This window comes from Periplaneta americana, chromosome 7 (genome assembly GCF_040183065.1).
Source record: "Periplaneta americana isolate PAMFEO1 chromosome 7, P.americana_PAMFEO1_priV1, whole genome shotgun sequence".
Classification (NCBI taxonomy): domain Eukaryota; kingdom Metazoa; phylum Arthropoda; class Insecta; order Blattodea; family Blattidae; genus Periplaneta; species Periplaneta americana.
Genome location: NC_091123.1, coordinates 27059988 through 27077487, shown reverse-complemented (window position 1 = coordinate 27077487; position 17500 = coordinate 27059988). Strand labels below are relative to the sequence as shown.

The following is a 17500-nucleotide window of genomic DNA, read 5'->3' as shown; positions in this document are numbered from 1 at the left end:
TTCATCCCATCATATAGAATAACGAATGTCACCTTAAACAGTGCTATTTAATAAAATCGAAGACGAATTAAGATGACCGTAGTTGAAGATGCTGAAGTAACTAACAGACTGACATTTCACATAATCTGCAAGTATGTTATCAACATGAAACTTACCTCAACGAAAATTCAACAACCAGTGCTGATGCTATGTAGAACAGCCATGGAGGATACAATAAGAATAAAGACAGTTTAAAATAGCATATTTTAGATGTAAGGTGAGTAGAAGAATAAGAGCACGTTCAGGAATTGCTATTGAACAGAACACTGTATTCTAATATTGAAAACAGAAAAATATTCGCTTATTCTTATTACATACCGAATTGTAAACTATGTGCATTTTTTAATTCAATAACTTAAACGTAATATCATTAAGTTATGTGGCTCATAAATGTTCATTTAACAAAGTTTGCTGCTTTATAAAGTAGCTTGCAACATAATTATGAACTCTGATGTTCAAATATCTGTACTTTTTTTTCTGTTAACCTGTAAATAGGATATTACACAACTGACAATAAGACTTTTTACTTAAATCGAAAGAAAAAATATCAATAAAAGCTTACTCAATACAGTAAGTAAATTTTATCTATCACTTTAATTGCTTATATTTTAGAAAAGTCCATTTTCGACATTAGAATAAATCAGTATAACATTATTTATAAAATTATCGGAATATTTAATGGAATATTAATACAAGCTAAGAACTTAAAGCCATAGTCACTAGGATACAAACAAATATTTCACATTTCGTTTTGACGAAATAAAGGAATCATGTATTGTTCCACTGTAATTTCTTATTCATAAACAATCCTTTTGAAGAAAAATACTTTCACTTCTTCAATTAAGAAATACTTTATTGAACTGAAAATGCAGAGATGTGACGTCAAACATATGCAAGTGCTCTGATTCTTCTGTTCTTAATGCAACATGCAGTGAAAAAGAAACTGACTTACCTAAACGGCAAGATACCCTCCAGTGCCTGGGTGATTGTAGGAGGGTTGGCCAAAGCAAATCCTTTCGACAGCAAGGTTGAATGACTTTTGTACACATGCTGCGCCAGTTCTTCAACCATATCCATATCTTCATCCATCTCTTCCACTGAAAAAATACCAGTTTATCATGAAAAGCCAGAATATAAAAATCACATAAACAAAGAATTCGTCATTCTTGAAGACAGGATTATAAGCAAAGATATTTGGCAAAGAGATATTGCTAAAGATCCCACACACTGCTCCTACCAGAGGATGCCATTGGGGGTCGGTTGGCAGAATTATCTGCACCTGATAGTAGAAATAAATTTGTAAATGAGAATAATGCAAAGGTAATTTGAAATTTGTTTACAATATTAATCAGGTAAATATCACAGGGCTCTTTTATACCACAAGTTCAGCGACATTTCAAAATGTTGAATTTTTTTTTTTCGCTGGAAAAATCTCTTACTCTCGGCTAGGTTTGAATTCAGAGGGGGTTTTATCTGGTCTAAATTCATTACTGTAATTATGTATGGAAAGTAACAAGTACCTCTCTCACACTCACAATAAAATGAAAGTAAGTTTAACCTTAAAAAAAGTCAGAGCAATGCCGAATTTGGGAATAAAGTTAGCTGTTTAAATAAGGGAAAACAATGAAACACTGTCAGTCAGAAGCAGTTTTATTTAATCTATTTCATTTCCATAAATAATGTATTTAGAAAACAATTTATAAATCTTTTCTCTTTGTTCAATGATGACGGTAGAACCAAACTTTGAAACAATCATTTCACATAACCTCTGTTTTTGGAATCTGTAGAGTATAGGAAACGAAACAAGTCCTTTGCGCAAATGGTGAGTGGAGGGGGCCAGTCCAATGACCACTCTGGGGGGAAAGCATTGGTTGAAGACGAGTATCTAAAATGCCACCCTACCTACCACCTTCTGCCACACGCATCTTATCCCTTAAGGGCCATGACCCAGTACAGCTCACAACATACTTCTGTACCGATAGGCTCTGCCCATTTGGTTGTCATCAGCTCTACCCAAATGCGTCGACTTACTCTAGAGATTCCAGAAATGGAGTATACATTCACAGCACACTGCTCAACATCTCCCACTAAGTCCTGTTACTACAATTTAAACTGCAGTCACGAATACATCAGAAGAGGTGAGCAGGTAGTTTTATATTTAAAGTCGAAGATACCTTTAAATTACCTAACTATTAGGGTCCGTTATCATTTATGGAGGCAATGGACTGAACCAAAATAAATTAAGCACCACGCCCAACCTAACCAAATCAACCCAACACAAACGATCCAGGCTCATACAAAATCAATAAAGTCAACCCAACCAACATTTGAGTGACATAAACTATACGTTGATAATGGATATGATGATTTATGTTGATCTATCACAAACCTCACTTTTAGAGACACATTTCCTCTTTGACATAAAAGCTCAACTGGTCGAATGCATTATAATGAATAGAGCTGGGATTCATATGTAATAAAAAGTTAATATTTCTAGTCGGTACAGTTTATAAACATACAAGCCATGTCTCCGACTCCTTTCACATGCCATTTCTGTCGTTCAGTACTTCCATTTAGTATGTTAAGGGCCTTTAATCTTCTTCACCACTTACAAAACAGCACAAGGTTTACAAGATGCACTGTCTAGTCCATGTGACTCAGTTCTCTATTGTTACATTTCGGAGTCTTGTGAACCAGGTTTGAAAACCCTCCTAATCGACACCACATCCACTCAACTATACTTGGTGTCATTAGCAACTCTTACTACATATACATCCCAGCTCTAAATGAGAGATAAAAAGTTTATTTGCATACTTGACACTGGTGGTAGCAGCAGATCTTTCTTCATAAGGGATGCTGCACACATTCCACCAAGAAAAGATAACTCAGTCTCCAGATGTTTTAAGCCTTCTCCTGGGTTTGTGTGCCACTCATAGCCAACAACCAGACAGCGGAATCCATAAAAACAAGCTTTCTCATCTTTCACATAGTCTGATGCAGTTTCTAATGAGAAAATTACTTCATTTCCTGCAAAAAATAAATAAAATAAGGTAAAATCAAATTACTTCTACAACATTTACACTAGAAAACTTAAGATTTTAAAAATCTCGAAAAGTGAATTGTAACATTTTAAATTTAATGTTGTAATAATAGTTGTACTTTATTTAATGAGGCTTTCAACTACAGAGGTTATAGCATCAAAATTTAACATGGGCGAGAAATATTACAAAAAAATTTGCTTAGAGACCTCTACTACAGACAGGGCTCTTTTGTGTGCCATAAATCCATACCACAAGTCCTACAATCAGTCTGTTTATCCATATAAAGAATTTATTTATCTGTATCCATAATGAATAACATGACAATAGCATACTGAACTTCGTATGTGTAAGCACATTACTAAAAAAATATCGGAACCTTCATATGCACTGCAGAGAGATTTGAGATTTAACTCAAGTATATTGGTACACAATTTAGTGATTAGAAGTTGTGCACCGCCATCTCTCCTAGTCCCGAGGTAGAAATTTTACAAGAAAATTTCTGACCCACCGGGAATCGAACCCAGGCTGGCTAGTCTGGTGGCAGACAAGCTACCACAGAGCTAACTCGACGGACTTGTGTACACAACATTTCTAGCTGGATAATACTGGGTGTTCATTTCAAAGTGTGTCATGACGTCACTGTTGTGAGTCAGTGATTTGAAGCGAGTTTCAGCTTTTATGTCAGAGAAGTTGCCTATTAATCAAGGCGTTCAATCTGAACTTGAGAACGTGTACGGTATAACTTGAACGTCGTAGCAACAGATGGCGGTCTGTAAAGTCTGTGTGCTACCATAACCTCTTTCGAACTGTGTTTTGCGCGGGCAAGTCGTACGCAGGGTATTTGTTATCATCGGTTGTGTACGGCAACATTCCACAACACAAATCAAATGTTCCATGTCCATGTTGACCGTCGAAGTTAATTCAACGAATACGTAAGTAATCGTCTTAACCCTCTCCCCATATCCCGACAGAAAGAAAAAAACTCATCTCAGTACGTGTTTCCAAACAGTTCACATTCCTGGCACTACCGACATACCATACGCAGCCGTACGTATTGATAAGTACTCTTCAGAATGAACGCCGTACTTGCTAGGGAACTTCTCTGGCACATAGGTAATACGCCTCTGCGGAAGTGTAGGAAGATTGAATTCTCCAGGCTCATCAGCTAGCCACATGACGGCATACAGTGAGCCATGAGACACTTTGAAATGAACACGCAGTATGAAGTCCTGTGGTGGTTTTCATTCTTTCAATGAGGACGATGAGTCTCTAATATTTTATATCACAGATGTGAAATTTATTTACCTGGCAAGACAATTGCTGTCTGGGGCCAGTTGTTGCTACCTCTATTGAACTTCTGTAGTATGGGCCAGTATGGAACAGGAGAAGAATCACTGTCAATGTCTTCTGTGCTTCGTTTAGTGCTTGGGGAAAGAGATGGGATGCTTGGGATGTACAGTTGTAGCGAATCCTCGGCTTGAGCTGTTCCACACTGAGGATCAAACTCAATGCACAGCCATTTCACACTCTCAGGAAATGATACCCTGCAATAGGAAAGAAGAAATAGCAATACACCAGATGCAATTTAGGACTATTACAAACTATTACGAATGTTAGTAATTTACTGAAGAAATAAGGAATTATGTGGAAACCCCAAAACTTCCCAGATTTTTTAATGCTGAATAATCAATTCCGTAAGACATATTACATAAATAATAATCCGTGGCGTGATAGCATATAAAGAGACAAGGTCAACCAGCCAACTCTGGACTCTCGTCCACATGCTTCAGCAAAGGTAAACAATCATCCAATCAGAACGGGGGTAATGTGTGGTCAGTATGGTGTGGTTGGATTTCATAACCAGATTACGCTTCCTATCGTAGTTCCCAAAATTCATCATGATGCTGGGTGGGCACCGGTCCCATACACTGGCCGAAATTTCATGAGAAAAATCTTTCCCCATGAGGACTTAAGCCAGTGCTCATTCTGTAATGTGAGTCCTAGGCACGATGCCTCCGACCAAGATGCTACAGTGAGGGATATATCACATAAATACACAAAGTTTAACAAGAAATGCTTTCAAATTTTAAAACTGCCTATAAATTTTAAATTTAATTGTCTGTAAAAATGATAATTTAATATTAGGAGGAATGGAATGGAATTTAACTGAGGGGGGCATGGATGGTTCAGCACTGCAACCTGTTGAGATCTATTGCGCTAACCCTCGATATGGAATGAGTTGCATGCCCCAGATCCTCTACGCGCACCAACCCTAACCACATGACTCCCTTAACGACCGGTCCCTAAACCCGACAGAAATCCATGTACCATTCCTGCTTCGGCAACTTCCCCCAAAGCCCCCTGTCGGTCCGAGGCTAAACTCCTCCCCTGAGTAGGTCCACTTCGGGTGCCATTGCAGAAGCCATCCAGTGTCACTTAACTACATTCCACGGAGGCTGGTTGAGAGAGCCAGCAGCTTCGGGAGGCCGCCTGTAGAGTGATCTGAAAACCAGAAACGGGATGATAAGGAAAGGATGATGGGTGAGGAAAGGAAGTGGCGAAGATGAGTGGGGTTCCAATCGCCTGATAAAGTTACCTGATATTCATCCATAGGAGTGAGGAAAAAACCCCGAAAAAACCTCACCCAGGCAACTCGTCCTGACCGAGAATCGAACCCGGGACCGCTGGGATCGGAGTTAGACTTGCTAACCCCTCAGCCACAACGGTGGACAACATTAGGAGGAGAAACATAACAGTATATTGGGGAGGGGGGAAGGAGAAAGGGTTATCTACCGATTAACTGAACAGATGACAGATACTAACCTTGAAGACCACTAGCAGCCTACGAATCATAGCTTGAGAAACACTAACTTATGTTAAGTGCTCTCTCAATACTAAGATTATACAATTTCTTACTCCGATTCTGAAATTATGCACAGCACTACAGAAACAATACCGCACTATAAATGTGAAAAACTTAAATAGAAATACGATGAAAGAGTAATGGAACGGAGAAAAATTCTCTCCAGCGCCGGGATTTGAACCCGGGTTTTCAGCTCTATGTGCTGATGCTTTATACACTAAGCCACACTGGATTCCACCCCGGCATCAGACAGAATCATCTCAGATGGTTCCAACTCTTGGGTTCCCTCTAGTGGCCGCCCTCTGCACTACGTCATAGATGTCTATGAACGTAGGACCAAAGTCCACACATGTGCTGAGGTGCACTCGTTATGAGTGACTAGTTGGCCGGGATCCGACGGAATAAGCGACGTCTTAAATCACGAAGTGATTTACGCATATCATATATACAGTAGCATGCAAATTAATCCGAACAACGTAATTACTTATGCAAATACACTGAAACGGGATAAAAAAAGGATCTAAGACATACCTCAGTAATCTATGTGGCTTCCCTTTTTCCTAATAACAGCTCTGAGACGATTTGGCATGGATTCCACTAATTTCCCACAAATATTCTTCATTTCTTCATCGCGAAACCATACACCAATGAGGGCAGAAATCATCTTCTCCTTTGTAGAGCAATCCATTTTTTGCATTCTTCTTTTGCAAATTGACCAAAAGTTCTCAATGGGGTTGATGTCGGGTGAGTTGCCTGGCCAGGGGAGTACCTGAATATTCTTCTTGTTGAAGAATTCTGTAGTTTTTCGAGACGTATGGCATGGTGCCAGGTCTTGTTGGAACACACCTCTGCCATCCGGAAATGATTTTTGCAGCTGGGGTACGATTCTGGTTTCCAATAAGTGAATATATTTGTCAGAATTCATCATTCCCTTGATAGGTATTAATGCTCCAGGCCCTTCATGTGTAAAACAACCCCAAAACATTACTTTAGGGGGGTATTTGGGTGCTTGTTGGAGATGAGCTGCTGTTACTTTTTCGGATCCTTTCCATACGTAAGAAACACTGTGGCCATGGACCTCGAAATGAGACTCATCGGAAAAAAGTACATTCTTCCAGTCATTCACTGTCCAGTGTTGATGTAATTTTGCCCACATTAAGCGTTTTTTGCACATAACAGGGGCTAGCAGTTGCTTCTTAATAGGCTTACGAGCCCTTCTTCCAGCTTCCAAAAGCCTACGCCGCACTGTTGTGACGTGAATATTCGCCCCAGTGGTAGCCATAGCTCGCGGGTTAAGTCGACAGCAGTTAGTCTAGGATTTAATTTACTTATCCTGACAATTAAACGATCATCTGCAGGTGAAGTCTTCCTTTTCCGGCCACAGTTTCCTTTTTTCTGGGGTGTGATGGATCCAGTCTCCCTGTATCGTTTTATGATCGAATTAACAGTAGCCAAACCGATGTGACATTCTGCAGCAATTTGCCTCTGTGTCATAGAAGAATGCTCTGCTAATGTTATAATTTTAGACCGTTTTCGTGGAGTTGTATCCATTTGTGAAGACGACAGAATGTACACAGGATTGCAGTATTAAGTCTTCAACACAACTGAAATGCTTATAAGTACAAAACGACAGGCAAAATGTCACATATTATAAAAAAATAATGACAGACCTTCAACAATGGAATTACATGTACTACAGATGTCAATTAAAGCGGTATGAGCAGCTGTGAGGCCAACAATGACAGAAAATGTAAAAATATGACGTGTTCGGATTAATTTGCACGCTACTGTATTATTTTAATGTACCGAAGTACATATGATATTTCCATGCAGATATTCTGCGTCATCATACGATGAAAGAGTAATGGAACGGAGAAAAATCCTCTCCGGCGCCGTGATTTAAGACGGCGCTTATTCCGTCGGATCCCGGCCAACTAGTCACTCATAATGAGTGCACTCAGCACATGTGTGGACTTTGGTCCTACGTCCATAGACATCTATGACGTAGTGCAGAGGGTGGCCACTAGAGGAAACCCAAGAGTTGGAACAATCTGAGACGATTCTGTCCGACGCCGGGGTGGAATCCGGTGTGGCTTAGTGGATAAAGCATCAGCACGTAGAGCTGAAAACCCGGGTTCAAATCCCGGCGCCGGAGAGGATTTTTCTCCGTTCCATTACTCTTTCATCGTATGATGACGCAGAATATCTGCATGGAAATATCATATGTACTTCGGTACATTAAAATTATATATATATATATATATATTAAATAGAAATGTTTTAAAACTTATGTGAATTATTTCTGTCACTGAAGTACTCAATTCTTTTTTGTGAAATATAACATCTGTCTTCTAATGGAAGAAGATATGCCGTATGTGTAAATTGAAGAGAATATAGGGCAGAAGTATAGTACCTATAATTAGAGACAGTTGCAGGTTTGTACGGGTGATCGCTCTCCACCCAGGCATAGTGGTGCGAAGTGGTGTTTGTGGCAGACGAGGGGTAGTAGCCCTGGGAGTCCTGGCCACCAACACTGTCGAGGGAGCCTGTGGACTGCTGCATACTGCTGCTCAGCAAGTTCAATGCCGCCACATGGGGGAGCAGCTCTTGGATCAGATTCAGTACCTGCACTCCACTCTGTCACAATAAATACAGCAAGTTAAAATTAGACTTGTAGTACTCTCACTGCAATGGAGCAGTCTTAAAAAAAACTTGGCTTACTGAGTGCACTCAGTTTGGCACTAACAGTGCACTGCTTGCAACCTACTTTCAATTGGCATTCCATCCTCTCTAGGCCACAGGGTTATAATTGTTACTTCATTCATGATTTCCCCTCACAGGTTCATTCACAAAATCAAAACTTCCAGTTTTCTTCCTTTTCTGACGAACACTAATTAAAATGTAATTGCATACGGATTGTTCTTTGCGATGATTTTGATGTACAATTAAAAATGAGTACAGAATTTATTTCTGTCATTCACAGTGAAGTGTCAAAATACCTTACACTTGATGAAGTGTATAAAAACATATAAAGTAGGCCTACACGTCATGGTTAATTTACGTGTTTTTCTCAATATTATGTTAAACGGTTTCAATGCCAAACTAGTCGAGTATTGAACATAATAATAATAATAATAATAATAATAATAATAATAATAATAATAATTATTATTATTATTATTATTATTATTTATTTATTCTGGCGAAGTTAAGGCCATCAGGCCTTCTCTTCCACTTAGCCAGAAATAAAAGAAGCTGATACAATTTTGGAATTGTATTCCAATGGATACCATGCCACTGTGGAATCCTGGGAAACGAGAATGCGGATGCTTTAGCAAAGAAGGGCAGCACTGCTACTTACAGACCTGTTACTAAATCTACATATTACTCTGTGAGAAGATTTATTAAATCTGCATACTTAGACTTCAACAAACAAAATTTGATTACACAATCTCAAGGGAAAAAATGGAACTCTCTGCATCATAATCCACAGTTAATTCCCGATTTACCACAAAAATCGTCTGTAGCTGCATTTAGACTGGCAACAGGCCATGATTGTTTGGCCAAACACCTGCATAGAATTGGAATATATCAGTCCCCTAACTGCCCATTGTGCAACTCAAACCAAGAAATGGATTTGGAACACCTCAAAATCTGTGCTTCAGTGGCTGGCCATGATAATATCTTTGAAAAATATTGGAGTGCAAGAGGTCAAATGACTTTATTGTCAAACGCCTGGCATTAGAAAACAACAACAACAATTTTACTAATATTTAAAGAACACTAATAAGAATTTATACAGTCATACAAGCACAAATTGCAAATAAACTACAGGTACATAAATTTTAGCTACTACTTATTATTATCAGTGACATCACCAGGAACAGGGCAAGGGGGGTGCGGATGGTGTGCGAGATTTAAAAATGGGGTGCAAGTTGTAAAAATGTGGTACATAAAAAATCCAAAATGTTCTCTCATGCACTTGGCGCGCATACTATACATCTGTTTATTATTATTATTATTATTATTATTATTATTATTACTATTATTATTATTGGTCAGCATATCCATAACGATATATTAAGGGACGTAGTTTTTTCACATCCGAGAAATTGTTTGTTTTTGTTCTTCAAAATAACCTATGCCTAGTGTTTAGTGTTTATTTTTAATAAATTGCCCTTTGGGGTGCGGAAAGGGGTGCTCCGATTTTTTATGGGGTGCTTGCGCACCCTTTCGCACCCCCCCTAGCGACGTCCCTGATTATTATTATTATTATTATTATTATTATTATTATTATTATTATTATTATTATTATTATTATTGAATATTCAATATACAATAGAATTCTCTTAACCGGCACCAAAGGGACCATGTTAGTTCTCGATACGAGATTTTGCTAGATAATTGAATAAATACCAGTATATAATGAATTTATGAATTTGTTCATATTTCATGGTGCCAATGTTCTAACTGCAACCAAATGAAGCTTATTTCTCTATTACTTGCTCATAATTGAATAAACATAAAAACTTTGTGGATTAAAACACATCACGCAATACAAATAATACACTAATTCTAGGTTCGAATATTCACTAAAAATGAAAGTTAGTGCGAACTTCCTAGTGTGGCAACACTGACAGCCCGAACATAACTAACTAAACATAAAAACTGTGTGGATTTTCTTTATTAAAAAACATAACACAACACAAAAAATACACAAATTTTAGGTTAGAATATTCACTGAAAATGAACATTCGTGCAAACTTCCTAATGTGGCAAAATTGACGGCCCAGACGACAGTGGCAATCTGGCAGATTTATTTATTTATTTATTTATTTTTTGCCCAGCCAAAAGTGCCGTTGCTTTGGTATTGCCGGTTATTTGGATGCTGGTTACGAGGTATTTTACTGTACATAATTATTTACAGTTCTGTTATAAATACATAATTTAGTTTCTAGAAATTATATAGATGACAAGTTACAATAAATGTGTTCAGTAAATTTTAATAACTGTTTGTAACAACATTGTTTATGAAATAATTGTTGTAATGGCTTCAGACATTTCAAGCCACAACAATTATCGAAATGACATTCTAGTGCATATCTAGATCTTCCAAACATCAGGCATTCAAATAAGAGATGTTCTACTGATTCCAATGTTCCTAAATAACAACAGAAGTCACTTGCAATCTTTATTTTGAATCCTGCGAAGTAGTTTTTAAACTTTCCATGTCCAGAAAGAAAATGGTAGTTACAAAGTCAGACGCCAGTAGTTTGCACTGAAGTCGACTGGGAAAGAAAAGTTGCTTGGTGACTGATGCTTTTTGTTGCTGAGATCCAGAGGTTGTTCCACTTATTAGTTGTATATTTTATTTGATGTCTTACGACTTTTACGTACAATAAGGCAACATTAATGAAACAGTGTGACGAGAAACAGTCCTTAAATTTCATAAAACTATGACCATTCTAACATTAACTTTTAGATCCGAAATCTGAACTCTTAAGATTCAACAAGAGAAGAGCATGGAAGCTGTAGAAATAAAATAAATAAAACTTTCCCAGACTGCAGATTGTTAGAATATAAACAAAGCAATGAAAGTAACGAGTGTTCTAGGTACAATCAGTGAATATGAAGATGGCATGAACATTACATGGAACCAACAAGATTGCCTTGAGTCTGTATACATATAGAGATAGAGAGAAACGGAGACCAGGAAGGCCACTGAAGTGACCAATTTTAAAACAAGTCAAAACGAACTAACAAACCAACAATCCAATCAGATTTTTAACTATGTTTTTGAAGTATATAAGTCAAGATAGTAATTACTGCAATAAGATAATGAAAAACATGTTCTACACTCATTCTGTATTCTAACAATATCACATGAAACACCAAGAATCGAACAATGACCCCTTTAATAATAAATTTATATTTTGTAATCATGAATAAGAATCATTTATGTATAGAGAAACTACGTACAACATTTATGGGAGTGAAATTTATTGTATATATACGTGAATTCTATCTAATATCTGAATATAATTTATATATAGTATGATTTCTCACCCTTGGGTCCAGTGTTGCTAGTGGACTGATGTGTGCTAGTATGAGAGGAAGAAGAGTAGTGAGGATGCAGGCACTTCCCAACACTTCTGTAGCTATCTGATCTTCCGCACGCTCCCTCGCCAGTGCCATAAGATCGTTACACCTCTGAATAATCGCAGATGTCATAGACAGTGTACACTTGCAGGCCTGAAGTTCAGCCCATGCTTTGCTTGTCTGCTGACTCTCGGAGTCTTGGGGGTTGCTGTAAGGAAACATTACATTATGTTGACAAACTGTAATGTTTATTTATATACAAGTTTGAGAAAGTCGATAATATTGCAAAACAGGCAACATATTTGCAACCAAGACCTCTTCAAGTGATATCTCTATCCAATGCTTTTGCTTAAGTAAAGTCTCATTTTACAAACCTATGGATCAACAATTGGCTCTCTTCTGACGAAAGAAAAATTTTATAGTCTGTACAAAAGAAACCAAATGACCTGGAAATGTACAAAAATTTGCCCAGACATATTGAAACATTTTTAACAAGAGCCAGAACAGGTCACATTGTCGCTCAATTGTACCTACACCGATTTCACATTTCTGATAATCCTATTTGTCTGTGGTGTAATAATCATGACGAAGATCTGGAACACATTCTTCTATACTGTCCATCCATAAACCACAAAGGAAGTAAATTAAAATATCAGTACCAATTGCAGAAGACACAGCCCTGCAGTATATATTGACTACACCCCAACTCTGGCTACTAGCAACAAGCGTCTATAATGAACACTGATCAAAATATCCCTCATTTTTCGTGGAAAATAACAACTGAATAGAGTACAGTGGACTATAGTGGACTTCATGTTGTCAGCAAACAGCTGGATACATTAAGAAGATTGATTGATTATATACAAGTTTCATATAAATTAGAGATATGCAGTGCGGCCAAGCAAAAAAGTTTGGAACAGAATTAAAACAACTTCTCCATATTCATAGCTTATATTCAAGTAATTAATTGTTTATGTTTAAAAATTGAATTAATCTGCTTACTACGAATTATATATTTTTGTATAATTTTTCACTTGTTCCACATCTCAAAGCTACATTGCTTATGTAAATTCCATGGAATACAATAAATTAAAAGAAATAAAAACTGCTTAAACATTTTTATGTGCATGTCAAAATAACATTATTATGTCCTGTGATATTTTCCTGAGAATACTTTATTTCACAGTTAGTTTTAAGAGAAACAGCAATAAATAATATAAATTGAATGTAATTTATATAATAAATAATGCAATTTTCACACACTTTAAAGTGATGATCCTGAAGTACAACACAAATAATTCGATTTGTCACCTCAACAGTCTATTGAGCAATCAGTCAATTCTGAATAATTCTGCAGTCACATTCAATTTATTGCTATAATTATACTCTGTCCGGGATGTTTTTGGCTTTCAAGTCATTTCACACGATTCCACAGTTACAAGTCCATGAGATTCAAGCACTGTAATCTGACTACACAAACAGCTGGTTCTCCGCAGCCAGCCATATATCTGGATAGAGAGCACCAAGATAAAACTTGATGGGTGACATACAACAGAGCACTATTATGCATAAACCATAAGTCAGATTATATAACAAGATGAACGGTCTGTATTGTTTGTTGCATTTTCTGTTCACTGTAATTTTGAAGTATAGCAGTCATGGGAGAGGAAAGAAAAAAAGTGTTGTATTTATTTACATTCCATAGTATTTGTACATTGCTTCACAGCTAGAATATGAAACATGACAATAAAATGTTAATAGTACTACAAAGTCTTAATTATAATCACAATCTTGTTGAAATATACTAGTACAACACAAGGGGTTAGTATCAATACTTAATACAAGACAGAAATATTCGTGTACTGTTAAAAAAAAAATGTTATGTTTTATTTAACGACGCTCGCAACTGCAGAGGTTATATCAGCGTCGCCGGATGTGCCGGAATTTTGTCCCGCAGGAGTTTTTTACATGCCAGTAAATCTACTGACATGAGCCTGTCGCATTTAAGCACACTTAAATGCCATCGACCTGGCCCGGGATCGAACCCGCAACCTTGGGCATAGAAGGCCAGCGCTATACCAACTCGCCAACCAGGTTGACTTCATGCACTGTTGTTGAATGTCATAAATTCATGTACAGGATAGAAGGCGTGAGAAATTAGGTACTTTTTTAATTTGGCTCTAAATAATTTTATGTTTTGAGTTTGACTTTTTATATCATAGAGAGGCTATTAAAATTTATGCTACCATATAATGCATTCCTTTTTGATAGCACGATAGACTTGCCAATGGAGTATGAAAGTCATTTTTTGACGAGTATTTATGCTATGAACTGTTAAATTAGTCTCAGAATCAAACCTATTTTGACTTCTACATTTCACTGCAAAAAGATTTAACTTATTTTTCAAACTCCCTATACATGAACTATAATGATAAATTAATGTAAAATATCTAAGTCGAGACAAAGAAATGAAACATCGCAAGTTCCTGTGAAGTATTTATTTTCAAAGTACAGTAAAATCCCTCGTAACCAGCACCCAAATAACAGGCAATACCAAAACAACGACACTTTCGGCTAGACCAAAAAAAAAAAGTTTAAATCTGCCACACTGCCACAGTCTGGGCCATCAGTTTTGCCACATTAGGAAGTTCGCACAAACTTTCATTTTCAGTGAATATTTGAACCTAAAATTAGTGTATTATTTGTGTTGTGTGATGTGTTTTAATAAAGAAAATCCATACAGTTTTTAAGATTATTTAGTTATTTTCGGGCCGTCAGTGTTACCACATTAGGAAGATCGCACAAACTTTCAATTTCAGTGAATATTCTACCCTAAAATTTAATGTATTATTTGTGTTGTGTGATGTATTTTAATAAAGAAAATTCACACAAGTTTTATGTTTATTTAGTTATATTTGGGCCATCAGTGTTGCCATATTAGGAAGTTTGCATGAACTTTCATTTTCGGTGAATATCCGAACCTAGAATTAGGCTAGTGTATTATTTGTGTTGAGTGATGTATTTTAATAAAGAAAATTCACACAGGTTTTTATGTTTATTCAGTTACGAGTAAGTGATAGAGAAATAAGCTTCACGCCTGATATAGTTGCAGTTTCAACATTTAACACCATGAAATACGAACTTTTTTTTTTTTTGTATACACCGGTATTTATTAAATTATCTGGCAAAATATCATATCTGGAACTAGGCTGTCCCTTTGGTGCCGGTTAAGAGGAATACTACTGTACACACCTCCTAAATTTAAAGATTTGTCCTATGTTCTTGTAATTTTTAATAGGCCTAACTTTCAGGAATGGTCTTTCAGAATACTATTGAGCTCTTTGTAACTGAACATAGAATATTGCTCATTGTTTCGAAATACAGACATTCTAACGCAAATTCTAGTTTTGGGAGTAGAAATTATTAGCTACAACACTCACCTGTAGTATAAAATCTGTGGTATTTGTCCCCTGGTTTGTGTTGTTCCATTGAAACTGAGAGAGCAAGTGGAAAACGAAAATGTGGCTCCATCTGGTCCCTTTACAGAACTCAGTCCTCCATCGCCATTGCTAGTTCGACCACCATGGTTCCTCAGACGAACAGCGTATTTTACATTCTCCTTTATTGACACTGGTCTGTCGAATTTAACTTCTGCCACATCGGCTACACAGTCATCAGGACCAAATGTTCCTCGTGCCATTTCTAAACTGTTCCAACGCTGGGTGTGAGATGGATCGTTTCCAGTATTGTTTTGCTGTGGAGATAACAGATGCTCCAATTAATACAATATATATTATAATGTGTTTAAAACTGGGCCACAGCAGCCTGTGATGGCAAAATTAATTATGGAATTCGAATAGGTTTCATTTTCAGTTATTATAGTATTAGCCTTAGTCTGCCAATGATTCTACAGTGAATTAATTCATGAAGATTACTTTGACTGCTATTACTCTGATTTTTGTATTGTTCATATTTCACTATCTTTTTAGCCTCATATTTTATATTACAGAGAATGCATTTTGCCTCTGCATTGGCCTGACACCATACTTCAATCCTTTTGGTATTAACAACATTTCTCTAACATTTCAATGGATACCTAGTCATTGTGGTATACCTGGAAACGAGAAAGTCGATAATACTGCAAAACAGGCAACATACTTGCGACCAAGTGATATCTCTATCCAGTGCTTTTGCTTCAGCAAAGTCTCATTTTACAAACCTATGGATCAACAATTGGCTCTCTTCTGACACAGGAAAAATTTTACAGTCTGTACAAAGGAAACCAAATGACCTGGAAATGTACAAAAACTTGCCCAGACATGTTCAAACATTTTCAACAAGAGCCAGAACAGGTCACATTGTCACACAATTGTACCTACACCGATTTCACATTTCTGATAATCCTATTTGTCTGCAGTGCAATAATCATAATGAAGATCTGGAACACATTCTTCTATACTGTCCATCCATAAACCACAAAGGAAGTAAATTAAAATATCAGTACCAGTTGCAGAAGACACAGCCCTGCAGTATATATTGACTACACCCCAACTATGGCTACTAGCAACAGGCATCTATAATGAACACCAATCAAAATACTCCTCATTTATCGTGAAAAACAAAAACTGAATACAGTAGACTACAGTGAACAATAGTGGACTTTATGTTGTCAGTAAACAACTGGATACATTAAGAAGACTGCATTTAGATTGGCAACAGGTCATGATTGTTTGGCCAAACGCCTGCATAGAATTGGAATATATCAGTCCCCTAACTGCCCATTGTGCAACTCAAACCAAGAAATGGATTCGGAACACCTCAAAATCTGTGCCATGATAATATCTTTGAAAAATATAGGAGTGCAAGAGGTCAAATGACTTTATAGTCAAACGCCTGGCATTAGAAAACAACAACAACATTAAGAAGACTGATTGTTTGATATTTCACTATCTGGTATTATAAGTCAAAACCAGTTCAGTGAAGAATTTACATATACTTTCATAGCCGTCATGGTGGTCTAGTGGCTAGAGCATTGGATTTATAATCCTGCGAGCCCAGGTTCGATCCCCAGTGTACTCCTAATTTATAATTTGTGTTGGATAAGCCTGTGTCCAAGTAACACAGGGGTTTTCTCTAGGAACTCCGGTTCCCCTGTGACATCCAACAAATCTCCATCATCATCTCATCATGAGTGTAACGTACACTAACTTCCTATGGTGCACCCTGGGCAATGACTCCGTCGGTAAATTGGTGTACACAATTGGTTCACAATAGGTGAATGACGAACAGTCAAGTACACGTCTTTAGTAAAAGAAAAAAAGAAAAGAAAAAAAACCCTGTACTTTCAATATGGTGTTTTCTGCACTTGAAATGATTTGGAATCTTGATTTATTACTCTTCTGACTTTCATAAATTTTTAGATTTTAATAGTCATACCTACCCCTTCTCAGCCAGGAAA

At 37.0% G+C, this 17500-nt stretch overlaps 1 protein-coding gene across 5 annotated transcripts in view; it reads right to left on the bottom strand.

Annotated features, from left to right (window-relative positions):
- hiw (MYC binding protein highwire) overlaps nt 1-17500 on the bottom strand; it is a 507580-nt gene that overhangs the window by 423507 nt on the left and 66573 nt on the right. For all 5 annotated transcript variants that reach the window (XM_069830497.1, XM_069830498.1, XM_069830496.1 and 2 more), the window contains exons 29-34: nt 15483-15796; nt 12010-12250; nt 8357-8580; nt 4386-4624; nt 2854-3066; nt 992-1136 (exon numbers count right to left, since the gene is read on the bottom strand). In XM_069830497.1, the coding sequence (XP_069686598.1) occupies nt 992-1136; nt 2854-3066; nt 4386-4624; nt 8357-8580; nt 12010-12250; nt 15483-15796 (1376 nt within the window). The remainder of the gene's footprint in view (nt 1-991; nt 1137-2853; nt 3067-4385; nt 4625-8356; nt 8581-12009; nt 12251-15482; nt 15797-17500) is intronic.